The sequence below is a fragment of the Cyprinus carpio genome, chromosome A2 (assembly GCF_018340385.1).
Source record: "Cyprinus carpio isolate SPL01 chromosome A2, ASM1834038v1, whole genome shotgun sequence".
NCBI classification, from domain to species: Eukaryota; Metazoa; Chordata; class Actinopteri; order Cypriniformes; family Cyprinidae; genus Cyprinus; species Cyprinus carpio.
In genome coordinates this window covers 2,392,488-2,410,407 of record NC_056573.1, presented here as the reverse complement: position 1 = coordinate 2,410,407, position 17,920 = coordinate 2,392,488, and the positions used below count along the sequence as shown (strand labels likewise).

The 17,920-nt window shown below is 43.8% G+C and overlaps 1 protein-coding gene across 1 annotated transcript; it reads right to left on the bottom strand.

Annotated features, from left to right (window-relative positions):
* Positions 1–27: 27 nt before the first annotated feature.
* On the bottom strand, positions 28–11,577 carry sharpin (SHANK-associated RH domain interacting protein). The gene is made up of 9 exons (XM_019107971.2): positions 11,300–11,577; positions 9,818–9,992; positions 9,466–9,555; positions 8,318–8,459; positions 5,728–5,818; positions 5,342–5,651; positions 5,089–5,186; positions 1,166–1,276; positions 28–1,088 (listed from the first exon to the last, which is right to left on the bottom strand). Exons 1-9 carry the CDS (start codon positions 11,465–11,467, stop codon positions 1,062–1,064), a joined length of 1,212 nt encoding a protein of 403 aa, XP_018963516.1. The 5' UTR covers positions 11,468–11,577; the 3' UTR covers positions 28–1,061.
* Positions 11,578–17,920: the final 6,343 nt, after the last annotated feature.

Sequence of the window (17,920 nt, the reverse complement as noted above, 5' to 3'; positions counted from 1 at the left end):
TCCACAGACTAAAGATTACTCTGAAGCTTCTCTGTTTATTATGTTTATTCACAGCAAAGCCATGGTGAAATGCAGGTAGACTTTAAACACAATCATTTACAATACACACATATTCAATGCAATTATAATTCAATTCAAAGCAATTGTTCATTAAATAACACGCTATGTAAAAAAATAAAATAAATGTACTTCATAACCCTGTATCTGAATGTAGTTTGTTCCAAATATGAACAAAGTCTTCAATGAGAATTCCCAGTCGATTTGATAAGGAATAATTAGACCATAAATTTGACATAACATGCATTTATGCAAGTTTCATTCAGTTTTCTTCTCACTATGTACTGGCCTCGTCACATAATGACATACAGTCACATTTAAAACTGAAGCCCCTAAAATAGAGCTTGATGAACATATTTTAAAAACATTAATTGTCCTGTTCTAGTTCTAGCGGACATGAACACTGATTTACACTCCGTGAAGTGAGGGAAGAAGATTCCTAAACAGTTGCACGAGCAGAAATTATAGTATGAGCTTGTGAATAAACAGCAAAAGAAGCAGAGTCACGTCTGCAAATGAACTGAAATCTAGAAAATCTAACTTGTGCATGGTCTTCTTTCCAACCTTTCTGCTGTGTTTTTTTATTAGCTCGGACAATGAACCTGAATAACTTCTGATGCCTAATGCTCCTCAACAGTTATATCACTCTATTAAAGGTGTCAGGAGAAATCACATTTTCCTCGATCTTTTGACATATAAGAGGTCTTTGTACCATTAAAACATCCTGCAAGTTTCACAGCTTCCTCCTTAAAGCGTTTAATCGAGCTCAAAAGCAAATCCATGTCACGACTCCTTCACGAGAAACAAGCAACAAATCAGCTGTGAACTAATAGAGATGAAGCCACCGGGGAAATACGCTGCAGAGCCACTATGAGAGTTTCAAGCTTTGTTTGCAGGCCAGCTCTTATTAAAACTAAGCATTGTAGGTCCTCGCGTGTCGCTCGAATATGAATGAATGTGAGATTATTTTAGGTGTTTTTGTGTATTTACACTTTTACACAGTTTCACTGGTTAGATCTTCTTGCTTTTTCCTAGAACAGAAACAGAATAAGTATTAGCGCACACAGTGTTTCTGCACAGTGAACAGGTGTAGATGTAGTGAAATCACCTGCTGAACGCCGCTGTGATTGGGAGGATTGGGTCGATCTGTGCTGCAGATTTCACAGCCGGGTCTCGTAGACTTATTTATGAACGTACAGGAAGGACAGGACCAGCCTGACTAAAGACAGAGATGAAAATCAAACGATTTGCTACATAATCCAACAATCTGCTTTTGTTACTTAAATTAAACTGGAAGAGACAGATCTATATGAGGGGATACAGATTCATGTGTTTCCCTTTCAAGGGAACTTCGAACTGCGTCCTCTAGGGGTCGCTATGGGGAACACCTCGTCGTGACCCGTGTCTGAAGCATACATTGAAAAAACACCAACGAGTTGGCCGGTGACAGCCTCTGACGTCACTACCGGCGTGACTATAAACCGGCACCGGGATAACACGTCATTCTCTGCTTCGTCTTCACTGACTGTTTTGTTTGAAGCGTGCATCTGAAAGAACCGGTAAGAGCACTCTTTCTGTCTATCATGACGACTACTAGCAAGCGTTTAGACAATGTGTGCATCCGTGTCGGCGTTATTTAAACCCGATGACACGCACGATCTTTGCGTCATTTGTTTGGGTAAAGAGCACGCACACGGTGTCTTTGAGGCAATCTGCATGCATTGTGAGCGTTTTTTCAAGGAAAAAGCTCCGCTCTCGTTCATCTCTCTTTGCGAAAAAAAAAAAAAAAAAGGCAACCATCTGCTTCCCGCGGTTCAGGCCCCGCCGCTGCTGAGGCACGGAGGAGAATGAGCTCGTGAGAATTTCAGGTGGATCTGTCTGAATGATTCAGAGAGGAACTTTCGTAATGGCAGCGGACGAGAGAGAGCCTTTGGAGGATGATGTTATATCTTTAACACTTTCTGATACTGTGGTTAGTGCTCTGCTGGGTTTTTACCCAGGAAAAGCAGGAGATATTTGAGGATGGTGAAGAAGCTGAGGCTGAGCCTTCTCAATTCTCCTCCCCTGCGTATGTAGAGCTGTTGGAGTTTATGGATCGCGCCTCGATGAGCGTTATCTTTCCGACCATAGCCCTCCAGCTCAGGTGAGCCTTCCATTTCTGCCTGATCTCCATACAGAGATCGAAAGGAAATGAAAGAGGCTGTAGCGCGAAAACGGCTATGAGAGAATGCCCCCTGTAGAAAGAGCTTTCATTCTGCGGGGGAGACATCCTCTCTTAATCTCCCTCCTTGCCATCTAAACCCCTTCAAGAAATACATCTCGCTTAAATGGCAAGGCATATGCAGCAGCAGGTCAGGCTGTGGCTTTATTACACACGATGGTGGTGCTTCAAGCATATCAGACTGATCTGCTAAGAGACCTGGATAGAGGCGAAGGCCTTTTTCCTGATCAGGTAGCCGAGCTGCGCCGCACCACAGGCCTCTTTCCGGGCTACCAAGCAGGCCTCCTCTGCCAAGCGCAGGACTTTGGCGGCCATGGTGGTGGCGGAGAGACTTCTGTGGATGAACCTGGCAGACATCGGGAAGAAAGAAAAGGCTTTCTTCTCAATGCTCAGGTTTTGCCTTCTGAACTTTTTGGTATTTCCGTTGAGACGGTGATCGAGAAGTTCGGGGAGACGAAGGCGCACTCTGCTGCTTTCAGATCCTTCGTTCCACGAAGGTCCAGGTCTGAACAACATAGGGGTCATGGTCTGTCTCGATCTGAGGATCAAAAAAGGGCACAGAAGGCTAGTGTGGCGACTCGCGCTCCTCCCCGACCTGCGGGCAGGGGTAAGAGGAATTGTGGGTCACAAGGAGGTAAGCAGAACCTAAGGGATGGGATCCAGACGAGGCAGCGTTCTCGTCTGAATCAGAGTGATACTGAGGTATCTACTCGTTCTCTTTAGGGATTTTTAACTTCTGCTTTTATCCTCCCCCTTCCTAATTCCCCTGTAACCACCAGCTCTCCACCTGATCGAGGTTAGGTGGAAACCTCTCGCATAACAGTCTCCTATGCTGGACCTTTAATGTTTTTGGCTGGTTTTATGTTCATAGCAACCACCTTACTGATGGTCCGGACTAAAAGGAGGCGCCCCTTGAGCGGGGCTCCAGCGCAGGGGGGTGGGAATAACCCTTTCTGTATATACTTGTGTATATTGCTGGTGGTTATGCGTCTACTAATAAACTCTGTGAGTTTCCTTTGCAGTGCTGAGTTACAGTGTTTACTAAACACTCTTCAGGACCAGCTATCCGTATTTTTGTTGTGGTTTTGGGTGTATTAGTTAACTGTTTTATGCGGGAGCCTCCTTGATTATCAGGCCTGGCACAGCACTGCAGGGAATTTCATAGATGTCCAGCCAGGTCACCCTGAGGGGTCTCCTGGCCGCTTAGGTGCTGTCGCATCCAGCGGGAAGTGAAGGTGGCAGTTACAGAAGTCTTCTTGTATATGCTGCCTCAGGTGATGCTCCCCTCGCTAGAGGTTTGTAAAATTCGAGCTTGCCTCTCCCGTGTGGTTCAGCGCCTCTGAGATGCTTAGGAACCTTTAGGTACACACACTAAGCTCTGTGTACTTTCTGAAAACCACATGGTGGTCAGTGTGCACGTGAACACTTTGCGCACTTTCTAAAAATCCACGTATTGGTAAGTGTGCACGCAAGACTCTGCGCACTTTCTGTAATCCTGTACGGTGAGGGTTACGTGCTCCACCTCATTCCCTTTCTTGAGATGATTAAACCTTGGTTCCTTGGGCTCCATTCAGCCAGTGTGTATTCGTTTATACACTTCAAGCATCGCTTCCCTCAAACATGAGGGGCTATTTGGGTGATTCTCGTGGTAGTTTAGCAGCACTCCCCTTTTCCAAGAAGGGTCGCCTATGAGCGCGCTACTCTAAATTCGGAGTTCTCCTCTCATATGGGACTGAGTTCACTGTTTTTCCCCAGAGCGCTCCAGCATTATTTCCACAGATCGAGTTGATGACTGTCAAACATACTGTTTTGAGATGCACCATTCCATCTATGAGCTGCTCTATCAGAGTGCCACGAGAGCCCTTCCTTAGAACAGTATTTGAAAATCCATGCTATGGTAAGTGTGTCTTTGCACACTTTCTGAAATCCACACTGTGGTAAATTCGCACGCTAGTATTCTACGTTCTTTCTAAAATCCTATATGGTGAGGGCTACACGCGGTTGCTTCGTGCCCTTTCTTGAGTTGGTAAAAGCCCCGTTCATCTTGGGCGCCACTCCACCCATGTATCCTCGGATACCTATCTAAACAGGGTGTTGCTACTGGAGATCTGTTGAGACAACTCCTTCAGCAAGCTTTTGCGAGAGCAAGCAGTAGCCCCTGTGTGACAGGCAAGACTTTGTATAAAATGCTAGGTTCTTAGCCCTATCCCTTTTAAAGGAATCTTTCCTGATTCCAAGCCTTCAGCTCTACCCCGGGCCGAGGCCCTAACAATTAAGTTGGGTATGTAGCTTAGGCCTTTGGCCGTAAGGGGTACTGTCACAGACAGCCGTCTAAACGTCCCAGGGACAACTCCCATGGAAATGGTAGAGTTGATACTTAGTGTTCGCCATGATTCTGGCCTGCACTACCCTCAGCATGGCGGCGTGGGTATACTGTTCCCATATAGCGACCCCTAGAGGACGCAGTTCGAAGTTCCCTTGAAAAGGAACGTCTCAGGTTACGAATGTAACCATGGTTCCCTGAGTAGGGAACGAGACACTGCGTCCTCTAGCTCCCTGCCATGCTTCGGACGCAAGCTTCAGACGAAAAAGTGAATGACGTGTTCTCCCGGTGCCTGTTTATAGTCGCGTCGGTAGTGACATCAGAGGCTGTCGCCGGCCAACTCGTTGGTGTTTTTTCAATGTATGCTTCAGACACGGGTCACGACGAGGTGTTCCCTATAGCGACCCCTAGAGGACGCAGTGTCTCGTTCCCTGTCTGCATCTGCTAGTGTCTAGAAATGGAAAATGTGAATGTATCTGATTATTACCTGTGTGTTACTTGATTTGTGTTTGGATCCAAGTTGCAACATTTCAAGGTTAATGATGTCACTGACGCTGTGTTTCTCTGGGCCACACCCACCGCTGCCTGCTGACCAATCAGAAGCACACTCTGAAGCAAACAGTGATGATGAAAACAGCAAGAGGAACTGGAACATTCATACACTACTGTTCAGAAGCTGGAGTCGGTATATTAAGCAATCTTTGGACCGTGCCAAACACATGTGAGTGACCTGATCGGACCTGTGCTGCTGTGGCTCAAGCGGGGGGGTAATGTGCTGTATCCTCTCCAGTCGTGGCTGACGGGGCCGCTGGGGGCCGGTGTGGGGCCGAGCGTGGCGTTCAGCGGAGCTGCTGCAGTCAGCATCGACACACCGTTCTCCTGCTGCTGCTGCTGACCGAGGCAGGCGTGACGAGCAGACAAGAGGTAGAGGAACGCAGTGTCACCGTCCCTGTAGATGCCATACGACGCTAAAGAGCGTCCGTCAGAGCACAGACACTGAGCGATGACCCAGCGCTGCACCCTGGGGTGGAAACCATACTCAACAAACATCTGCAAGAGACAAACACACCATCAGATCATCAATCACACATCAGATCTGACTCCAAGATGTGCTTGGATCTTATACCTGCTGCTTCAGAGAAGCGATGGTCACGTGAGGGAGGACTTTCACTGTGACACAGCAGGAAGACGACGCATCTTCTACAACCACAGCTAAGCTGAAATAATAAAAAAAAAATCTGTGAAATCTGTCACCATCAGGATCTTCATGTATATTGGTTTATAGCTGCTTTCTGTTAATGCACATTTTTCTAGATTTCAGTCATTAACACATTCATACAAATGAAACAATTGTGCATATTTGCTAGTGAACTTCACTGCTGAGTCAATCAATAATAATAACAACAATTAAATTGAAACAACTTCACAAACATTCTTTTCAACCACACCGTATCGTTATTACCGTGTTACAAACATTCAGAATATCATAGCTAGGGCTGTGTATCGGCAAGAATCTGGTGATACAGTAAGCAAGGCGATATATTGGGATATTTCTTATATGAGCAATAGGATACTTTTAGGAAAGCTGTCATTAAGAACACTTCAGCATACGCACAGAAGTTATTTAACCAGAACACAGTGGGATCTGCATTAATTCATTCAAAAGAGATTATATTCTCCTTCATTTTACACACCGCATGACTTCAGTCGGGATATAAACTCAAAACAAAACAACTGCCATGAATCTTGTATGATTTAAACAAAACAAAAAAAAAATTTAGTTAATTTTTAGTAATGCATTTTTGAGAATCGATACAGTATTAGCAAACAAAATATCGTGATATTCAAGTGCATCTATATTTTCTCACACCCCTAATCATAGCAGTGTAGGGCTAAAGGTTTACATTTAGTCATTTAGCAGATGCTTTTATCCAAAGCGACTTACAAATGAGGACAATCAAAAACAACAAAAGAGCAATGATATATAAGTGCTATAACAAGTCTCAGTTAGCCTAAACACAGTAGATGTAGCAAGGGCTTTTAAATAATATAATAAATAAAAAGAAAACCGATAGAATAGAAAAAGAATAGAGCAAGCTAGTGTTAGAGGTCTTTTTTTTTATAATTGTATAATAAATGAAAAGAAAATAGATAGAATACAAAAAGATTAGAAAGCTAGTTAGATTTTTTTTTTTAATAGAATTAGAATAGTGAGTACTAGAGTTAGAGGGTCAAATAAAGATGGAAGAGATGTGTTTTAAGCCGATTCTTGAAGATGGCTAAGGACTCAGCTGCTCGGATTGAGTTGAGCAGGTCATTCCACCAGGAGGAACATTTAATTTAAAAGTCCGTAAAAGTGACTTTGTGCTTCTTTGGGATGGCACAATCAAGCTACGTTCACTTGCAGAACACAAGCTTCTAGAGGCACATAAGTCTGAAGTAATGAATTTAGGTAAAGGGGTGCAGAGCCCAGTGATGGTTTTGTATGCAAAACATCAATGCCTTGAATTTTAATGCGAGCAGCTATTGGTAGCCAGTGCAAATTGATAAACAGTGGTGTGACGTGTATTATTTTCGGCTCATTAAAAATTAATCTTGCTGCCGCGTTCTGGATTAATTGTAAAGGTTTGATAGAACTGGCTGGAAGACCTGCCAAGAGAGCGTTGCAATAGTCTAGCCTGGACAGAACAAGAGCTTGAACAAGGAGTTGTGCGGCATGTTCCGAAAGAAAGGGCCTGATCTTCTTAATGTTGAATAAAGCAAATCTACAGGACCGGACAGTTTTAGCAATGTGGTCTGAGAAAGTTAGCTGATCATCAATCATAACTCCAAGGTTTCTTGCTGTTATTGAAGGAGTTATGGTTGATGTGCCTAACTTGATGGTGAAATTGTGATGAAACTATGGGTTTGCTGGAACCACAGCAGTACTGTCTTGGCAAGGTTGAGTTGAAGGTGATGGTCCTTCATTCAGCAAGAAATGTCTGTTAGACAGGCTGAGATGCGAGCAGCTACCGATGGATCATCAGGATGGAATGAGAGGTAGAGTTGAGTGTCATCAGCATAACAGTGGTATGAAAAGCCATGTTTCTGAATGACTGAACCTAATGATGCCATGTGGACAGAGAAGAGAAGTGGTCCAAGAACTGAGCCCTGAGGCACCCCAGTAGTTAGATGTTGCGATTTGGACACCTCACCTCTCCAAGATACTTTGAAGGACCTATCTGATAGGTAAGACTCAAACCACTGGAGTGCGGTTCCTGAGATGCCCTTTGTCAGTAGGGTTGACAGGAGGATCTGGTGGATAACCGTGTCAAAAGGTTTAAACCGTGGTTTACAGTTCAGATATAGATGCTGATGTCTACGGTAGCGAATCAAAACACAGTGAAGCACCTTCTGAAAGTTATTCACTCGAGGAGTTTCGTTCAAAAATGCTGATTTCCAGTAATGAAGCAGGTGAAGTCTTCATGAGTGAGTCACTGAATCATTCATGCAACTGTTCTAAATAATTCATTTAGATGTTACTTAGAGGGTTTGAAAAAGACAATTAACATTTTGTCTAGTAAATCACATTTTGTTAAGTTATTTATTCAGAATCTCTATTTTACTCAAAAAAAAATAAAAAGAGACCGTACAGCTCTCGTTAGGACCGTGTGAAACACCCACAGACAAAATAAACCTGAGGCAAAAGACAGATGTATAATAAATCACACACAGACCTGATCTCGGTGTCGTCTGTGTCCCGCGGCGCTGGCTGAATGCTCAGTGTGATCTGCTGCTTGGCCAGATCTGTGGCGTAGTGCACAGCGGCATGAGTATCTCCAGCCTCGATCGCTCGAGAAAGCTCGAGACACAGCTCCTCTACAGCAGACAGACAACGCTCACAAGATCAAGATCTGTACAGAGACTGACTGATTCCTTTTAGAACCAACACTGATTAGTTGTACATGCAGAACCAATATTTACAATCAAACCAAAAACTATTTGGACACCAGATATAATTTTTTTTTTTACTAGTTATTCCAGTTCATTTATGTAAGTGAGGATTGCAAAATACAGTAAACTGTTAAACATTACACCCAAATATTCTTCATACAGTGGACTTCCAGTAAAACAGATAAAGATTTAGTACCAAAAATGATTCAGACACTTTGACCCGAGCATGTTTAAGTATTATCTGACATTATCAAGATGAATTTATTCCGACAATTTAACTCTGAGTTCTTCTCATATTTTATTAGCATTTTCTAAACTGTAGCGAATAAACTGTGATAAAATGTGAGAAATGTTGAAGGTGTCTAAATAAATTCTGGTTTCACCGTATTTCATGTTTTACTTGTTTTTTTTTTTTGTTACATTTCATCTTCATAAAAACATTAAAAATGTTATTTTCTTATTATAAATTATTCATTCATATAAAATATATTTATATAACAGCAACAATAGTCTAAACAAATTTTTCATGATAGAGGGAGTCTGTCAACTCTGCATAAATAATAATTTATTTTAAAAAAGTTTAATAAAGCAATGCCTCCCCAGAACCAGTGGTTTACAGTGATTTGAGAACAGCTAAAGGGCGTTATTAGGCTGAAAACAAGTTTAAAATAATTACAATTATATAAAAAAAAAACAAAAGTTACAGAAAAGGTCACGGTTTAAAACTACTAACCTATATATTGTATAAATAATAATAACTAATAATGGCATCATCTGATTTGTCAAGAGGTTCAATGTGATGAAACCAGTTTAATGTCACTCCTGCACTGTTAGTACTCAAACATGAATAAATAATACGTGCACAGCATCACAGAAGTGTGCATTTATCATATATAATATATCAAGTTTATTTTGTGATTAGAAACCGAACCTTTCATTGACAGCGACAGGACTGATGGGTTTCTCTCTCCACATTTCATGTTCTGCTCTCCATCATCTGAAGGATGAGAAATGTTGGCCACTAAGACAGAAAGAGAGTGAAGGAACAGTCAGAAGCAGATCATTTCACGAGCAGAGAGGATAAACGTATCATGTGTTTAAGACCCAGGACTTTACACAGGGCTCTGAGGTCTGCTTGCTCAGTGCCAGAAAATTCACTTTAAATCCAACATGAGACTAAACTGAGCAAGAACTGTGATGATATTTAAACGCTCCAAACACGTAATGCAACGCTGACTGATCGAGAGATGAAGAAATCACTGAACGTAGCAGTGACCTCTGACCTCGGTGAGACTCTCTGAGCGATGACATCATGACGGTCCCCCACTCCTGCGCCTCCTGCTCGCTGCGGAAGGTGAACGTGAGGCTGTCGTGGGGCGGCTTGTTCAGACGCATTTCGTGACTCCGAGCTGATTTGATCTCGTACTTGACGGAGCGCAGATCAAACTCTGCCAGAGACTGAGACACAGAACAGATCATAACCCGCTCCATGACAGAACCCTTCTGGAGCACTTCTTCTGAGAATATCTGTTGTTACAAACTAATAAAGATGTTTAGAGAACTTTATATTTAGCTACACAAGACTAGACTACAGGAGGTGTGTTACAGTGTTTACAGACTGACACACAAACACACAGAACTGAGGAGGAAGGATAGTGAGCCTGCATGTGTGTGTGTGTGTGTGTGAGAGAGAGAGTGAGAGTGAGTGTGAGAGAGAGAGTGTATGTTTGTATGAGTGTGTGTGTGTGTGTGTGTGTGTGAAAGAGTGAGTGTGTGTGTGAGAGAGAGAGAGAGCGAGTGTGTGTGTGTGTGGGTGAGAGAGAGCGAGTGTGTGTGTGTGTTAGTGTATGAGTGTGTGTGTTAGTGTGTGTGTGAGAGAGAGAGAGTGTATGTTTGTATGAGTGTGTGTGTTAGTGTGTGAGAGAGAGAGTGTATGTTTGTATGAGTGTGTGTGTTGTGTGTTATTGATTTGTTTTGGTGTTTGTGTGTTAGGTGTTTTGTGTGTGTGTTAGTGTGTTAGAGAGAGGGTTTTTTTTTTTGGTTTTGTGTGTGTGTTAGTGTGTGAAAGAGTGAGTGTGTGTGTGAGAGAGAGAGCGAATGTGTGTGTGTCAGTGTTAGTGTGCGTGTGTGTGTGTGAGAGAGAGCACGAGTGTGTGTGTGTGTGAGAGAGAGAGCGCGAGTGTGTGTGTTAGTGTATGAGTGTGTGTGTTTGGGGGGAGCACGAGTGTGTGTGTGTGTGAGAGAGGTGTGTGTGTGTGTGAGAGAGAGAGAGAGAGCGAGCGAGTGTGTGTGTGTGTGTGTGAGAGAGTGTGTGTGTGTGTGAGAGAGTGTGTGTGTGTGTGTGAGAGAGAGCGCGAGTGTGTGTGTGTGTTAGTGTGTGTGTGAGAGAGAGTGTGTGAGAGAGAGTGTATGTTTGTATGAGTGTGTGTGAGAGAGAGAGAGCGAGTGTGTGTGTGAGAGAGAGAGTGTGTGTGTGTGTGTGTGTGTGAGAGAGAGAGAGAGAGAGAGTATGTTTGTATGAGTGTGTGTGTGTGTGTGTTAGTGTGTGAAAGAGTGTGTGTGTGTGTGTGTGTGAGAGAGAGAAAGAGCGAGTGTGTGTGTGTGTGTGTTTGTGTTAGTGTGTGTATGTGTGTGTGTGTGTGTGTGTGTGAGAGAGAGAGAGAGAGAGAGAGCGAGTGTGTGGGTGTTAGTGTGTGTGTTAGTGTATGTGTGTGTGTGTGTGTGTGTGTGTGTGTGTGTGTTAGTGTATGAGTGTGTGTGTGTACCACGCTGCGTCCTCCGCGGTCGGTGTGTCTGAGTGTGAGCGTGAAGAGTCCCGCGCGGTTCGCGTTCATGCTGAGCTGCAGCCGCAGCGAGTCCGAGCCCACAGACAGCGGCCGAACCGACACCCGCACCGACATCAGCACCGTACTGCAGCCCGAGCTCACAGCCATGTCTTCAGCAGGACGGTCTACAGCTGAATGACTCACATCATCACCATCCTCACGAGCGACAAACGACCCGATTCAAAACAGGAAGCACGTCCGTCTGATATTTACTGCCCCGTTCTTATTACGCGAACATGTAGTTCCGAGAGCGGATGTGTAAAATAAAATAAAATAAAATCATTTAAACCTGAATAATAACAACTTTAATAATTGATTAAAAATAAACATTTTTTCGAAGTATTTTTGTGCAATAAATATAGAACATACTCTTTTATTCTTAGGTTATACGTCCATATACAATCAGCTTGACAACATGAATAGGCTGCTACTATATTAGACAAATATATATATATATATATACACACATATATATATATATATATACCATATACACATATATATATATATAATATATATATATATATATATATATATATATATATTATTATTATTAATATTATTAGACTTAGCAAGTTCATAAGTGTTTTAAAGTTGTGTTTCAACTAGGGATGTAGCGAACGAGGCTTTTGAAGCAGTGATGCTTTTACAACAAACTGTGTTGATGCTTCGAAGCTTTTGACACAGTGCTCCCGCCATCTGGTGGCCAAAAAAAAATTCGTACACCAACTGTATCATTTAGATTTGTTCATTGGGATGTCATTGTAAGATTTAATTGTCTATTTAATAAGCATATGTGTCATAGCAAGGCGGCATGTGTGTGCGCAGCGATAAAAATTTCCCAAATTTATTGTATTTTGCACAATACAATGACAATACTTTATTTTCTTCATTTTTACTTGTATCAAACTTGCGTTTTTTCACATAGGCTAAATAGAACGTTTAATACACCAATAAATTAGACCTACGTCATTGCACCATTTTTGTCTTCCTTACAAAAGAACACAAACATGCACATTGTTAAAAAACACAAATGCACAAATACAAATGCATTTATTGCATTTAATATATTTTGCAATAATATATTTTTCTCGCCAATGTAAGCTGTTGACAACAGAGGACGCATTTTCAAGCAGCAAAAATGTTTGTGGTTAAGGAAGGACTTTTATCCTTTTTGGGAACAGTGGTTGAGCCTGCAAGGTGTTTTCACTTTCATTCAGTCAACAGACATTCACATGCCATTGTTTTTAATAGTAATACTATAATTAACAACTAGGTGTCGATCTATCCATCCCTAGTTCCAACAACATGGCAATATATAAATACTAGAAACCTCTGGAGAGGTGTGATGAGGCAAGTTGTTTCTGAACTGAGGAACTCACCTGAGGAGAACAGTGCATGCATCCAGTCCGTGGAGTGGAATGGCGCAGCAAGCAGATTGACACTGAGCAGGCCCGAAGGGGCGAGTACCCGGGAGGACACAGGCTCTACATGGAGATTATAAAATCTTGCAAATGTATTAGGTGTTGACCAGCCCGCAGCTCTACAGATGTCTGTTAGCGAGGCGCCATGTGCCAGTGCCCAGGAGGAAGCCACACTCCTAGTTGAGTGGGCATTCACCCCTAGGGGGCACGGCAGGTCTTGAGCCTGATAAGCCAATACAATAGCATCCACTATCCAGTGGGAAAACGTCTGCTTGGAGACAGCCTTTCCCTTCTGCTGGCCTCCGTAACAAACAAAGAGCTGGTCTGAGGTCCTGAAACACTGAGTTCTGTCTACGTAAGTGCGGCGTGCACGTACTGGACAGAGCAGCGCCAGGGATAGGTCTGCCTCCTCCAGGGCCACCTGATCTCTAAAAGGAGTGGTGGGAACTTTGGGCATTTATCCAGGCCGGGGTCTCAAGATAACGTGAGAGTTGGCCTGCCCGAATTCTAGGCATGCTTCGTCAACTGAAAATGCCTGCAGATCCCCGGCCCTCTTAACCAAAGCCAAAGCTGTCAGGAGCGCAGTTTTCAATGATAAAAACTTTAACTCTACTGAGAGCAAGGACTCGAAGGGAGCCCTCTGCAGTGCAGATAGAACCACTGCGAGGTCCCAAGAGGGAACTTGATGAGGGAGAGGCAGATTGAGCCTCCTGGCCCCTCTCAGGAACCTGATGACCAGATCATGCTTCCCAAGAGACTTACCATCAACAGGGTCATGGTGAGCCGAAATGGCAGCCACATAGACCTACAGGGTGGAAGGAGACAGCCTTTGTTCCAACCCTTCCTGAAGAAAGGAAAGCACTGACCCGATCGGGGAATCTCCAGGGGTTTTCACGACGTGAAGAACACCAAGTGACGAAGAGGTTCCACTTCAAAGCATAGGCGTGTCTGGTAGACAAGGCCCTAGCCGAAGTGATGGTAGCTACCACCTGAGGTGGCAAGGTACTTAAACCTTCCGTGACCAGTACAGAACCCACACATATAGGTTCCAAAGATCGGGACGCGGGTGCCAGAGGGTGCCCCCATCTCTGAGAAAGAAGGTCCTTCCTCAGAGGGATAGGCCAGGGAAGGGATTTCGCGAGGAGTACAAGTTCGGGGAACCAGGTCCGGCCGGGCCAATAAGGCACAACCATGAGAACCTGCTCCTCGTCCTCCCTGATCTTGCACAACGTCTGTGCAAGAAGGCTCACTGGGGGAAATTTGCACAGGCCCTGCGGCCAGCTGTGCGCCAGAGCGTCCGTGCCAAGGGTGCCCTAACGGTTGATGTACGCTACGGATGCAGTGTTGTCCGTACAGACCAGAACGTGCTTGTCCCTCAGCAGGTCCCTGAAGCGGTGCAGAGCAAGCCATACAGCTAGCAACTCAAGGCAGTTGACATGCCACTGAAGTCGGGGTCCTGTCCAGGAGCCTGACGCAGCATGCCCGTTGCACATGGCACCCCAGCCCGTGGCAGAGGCATCTGTTGACACAACAACATGTCTGGACACTGGTTCTAGGGGAACGTCAGCCCGTAGAAACAAGAGGTCCAACCCCGGGGGGAGGTTCGGAGGCAGGCCGGAGTGACGGTCACTCGGAGCATGCCCTGTTACCATGCCCATGTCGGGACTCAGCCGTGAAGCCAGTGCTGAAGTGGTCTCATTTGAAGCAAACTGAGCGGTATGACTGCTACTGCAGATGCCATATGCCCCAGGAGCCTCTGAAATAGTTTCAGTGGAACCGCTCTCTTGCCCTTGAATTTGTAAGTCAGCAGTGACTGCACGTACTCGTTCGTAAACTGCGCGAACATGGCGACCAAGTCTATTTCCATACCAAGAAAAGAGATCCTCTGCACAGGGGAGAGTTTGCTCTTTTCCAGAAGACCCAGATGGGCGAGGTGTCTGAGCACCAGATCCCTGTGCTCGCACAACCGTGCTCGAGAGTGAGCTAGAATCAGCCAGTCGTCGAGGTAGTTGAGGATATGGATACCTCGTTCCATGAGAGGAGCCAGAGCTCCCTCCGCAACTTTCGTTTTGTTTATGACACGGTGAGAAAGTTTCGTAAAGATGGGGGAGACTTGTACTGATATGATTGTAGATCATTGTAATGATGTGGATGTGGTTTGTTTGCAAACCGAAGAAATGGTCTGTGTCGAGGAAAAATGGGGTTGTTAGATTCAAACAACCAATCCAACGAATGAATGCATTTGAAAATGTGCTTGGGCATTAACATCTTGAACGGAAGTCTGTGAAGAGCTCAGTTCAAGGCACGCAAGTCCAGGATTGGCCGTAACCCACCTGTTTTCTTGGGTACTATGAAGTAGGGGCTGTAGAAGACGGACTTCATGTCGGCTGGAGGGACCAGCTCTATTGCGCCCTTTGCCAACATGGTCACGGCATGGGAGGCATAGCGGGGGCGGAGTTCTCGAGCCGGCTCTGCGTGGAAACTGGGAAGGGAAGAGGGGGACGAGAGCGGCAAGGATGCACGTCACCAACTGTCATCCATGGCCTCTTGGGACCCGGAGGTAGAGGAAACAACTCTTTTAATGAAGGTTTGGGTACCGTGGGGCCAGTGGCGGAACAACAAGAAAACGAGAACAAATAATTTTATCTTTGCCCTGGTCCTGTTGGGGTGGTGGTGTTGCTTCCTTCTACTGTATAGCTGACATCCCCAACTCTGGGTCGCCCCATCTCAGGAACGCGCTGGTACGCCGCTTGGCCTGACATTTGGCAGGTTTGGGGGTGGGGAAGGGTTGTGTGGCCATTTTGTGCGCTGTCGTCCTGGCGTGTGGGCTGGTTGTGTGGTGGTGCTGTGGTGGAGGAGGAGTGGGGGGGGTGACATGGGGGTCGTGCAGGCTGAGGTGGCTGAGCCGTACAGTGACCTTTGTTTTCCTGGAGAGCGAGGTCGGTAGCAGTGCGCTCCGCCTGCAAAACCTCTTGGTCAGCCTTGCCCCTTTGCAGCTCCTTGAGCTACTTGGCCTGGTAGACCTGAAGGGTGGCCATGGCGTGCAGGGCAGAAGCGGCCTGACCCGCAGCTCTGTAAGCCTTGGCTACAAGCGTGGATGAGAACTTACAGGGAAGTTGGAGGGAAGCTTGGGACCACCATGCCATGTGGAGGCGCTCTGAGGACACAGTTGCATCGCAACAGAACGCTCCACTGGGGGTATCCCAGCATACCCTTTTGCCGCTCTGCCATCGAGGGCAGTGAAGGCGGAGGAAGCACCAGAAGGGTTTCGGGCAGTTAAAGGTGCCTTCCATGAACATTGGTAAACTTCCTGCATTGCAACCTTCCTGGCCGCACGTTTGGAGGGCTCCTGGGAACTGGAGGGGGGCGCTGATGATCAGCGTGTGCAGCCCCCAGGAACCAATCATCCAACAAGCAATTTATTAATTATTTATTTTAGTGTACATTAAGTTATATTAGTGTATAAAAACATACTACAGGTATACTCTAAACATTTTGCAAATAAAACAATTGCATTTGAAACATGTATGATTACAACGGAAAAAGTAACAAATACAATTAATAATGTAAAAGCAGGTTCGGTTAAAAAAAACTGAACATTAAAAAAAAGAGGATCAACTGATTTAAGATTTTCTTTACAGAAAGTACAGTTCGTTTAGAATCGATACCGCATGTAATATAATATAGCCGGAGGACTTTTATTTTGCCTCGCGGAACAGCTGTGACGTCATGACGCCGGCGCCGGGACTCCTCCCTCTGCTGTTACTCGACTGAGGAGAGTTTTTTGTGTCGAGCCGTTCAGAGTTTAAGGGTGTGTAAAACGTTCAGCACGGTTTAAGTTGTTTTAAACGAATGTATCCCACGTGGTTCTATTACTTAGATAATTTCGCGTTGGTTGTTAATGTGAAATTAATGCTTTGTGTGTTGACAGTCTGTCTCTCGTAAATGGCGCAAAAATACGCAAGTGTTGTTTTGATTTACTTTGCTCTCTATTTCTTGCTATTAACCATTCAATCATCTTAAACGTGACACAGAACTCTTCGAGAAAAGTAGAAGAGACATCTTCATGTCATGGAGTTTATTAAACGGGAGCCTGAAGACTCGACTGATGCAGAGTCCTGCAGAGTGAAAGATGATTATCATATGGAAGGTTGTACAGTGTGATGGTTGAGAGTACTGAGGAGTGAATGGTTTGGTATTCGAGGAAATTCCATTAAATATTTGGTTATTTTACTTCTGACTCCTAATATAAAGTGTTGTGAGGTTTATCATTTTATAATTTAGTTTGCCATGTTAAAAATGACGGTAAATCAAACTATTTCGTGGTCTAATGAATAATAAAACCAAATTAACAAACACATTAAAGAATCCCATTAGAACATGTACATAACAAACACCACACACAACACTGGCACCATTGTGCAGCAGCAGCATAACGTTTATAGGGTTAATCTAGGGCTGGCAAATGATATAGGGCCCAAAAAATAAATCACTAAATCCGCCCCTGGCTCTTTAAACTAGGGCTGGTTGATATGGCCCAAAAAATAAATAAAATCATTTCTTTATATTTTATGACATATATCTGTATTTGCTATGCTTTCTATTTGGATAAAAGAAAAATCTGTATTTATAATATATATATTATTTGGAATACAGTAACAATGTCGTCCAATGACACAATGTTCATATTAAAGGCTGTAATATAAAAAAAATGGAATTTAACCATGTAGTAGGCAATTCTATATATTACCGGTATGTGCAAAAAAAGGTTAAAATCACAGTCACATTGCATTTTAACATTGTAAGAGTACAGTCTAAAAACAAAAATAATGCATTTTACTAAATAAAAATTAAATAAACTAAAAAAATTTATAATAAAATAAAACAAAAGCACAGACAAATTTTATTAGGCTATTTTGATTACCCCAGTAAAGTCACTTTATGGTTAGTGCTATCATACAAATACACTTACTTTTTATAAAACCAACAGTTTAGTTAATTAAAGGAATACATTTGAAAAGATCTATTAATTTTTTTGGCAAGTTTATTAAATCTTGTGATTTGATTTATTGTCCATATTACTGATTTGACAGAAAAAATACCATTTGAAAGTGTATCAAAAATGAGAAATAATGAC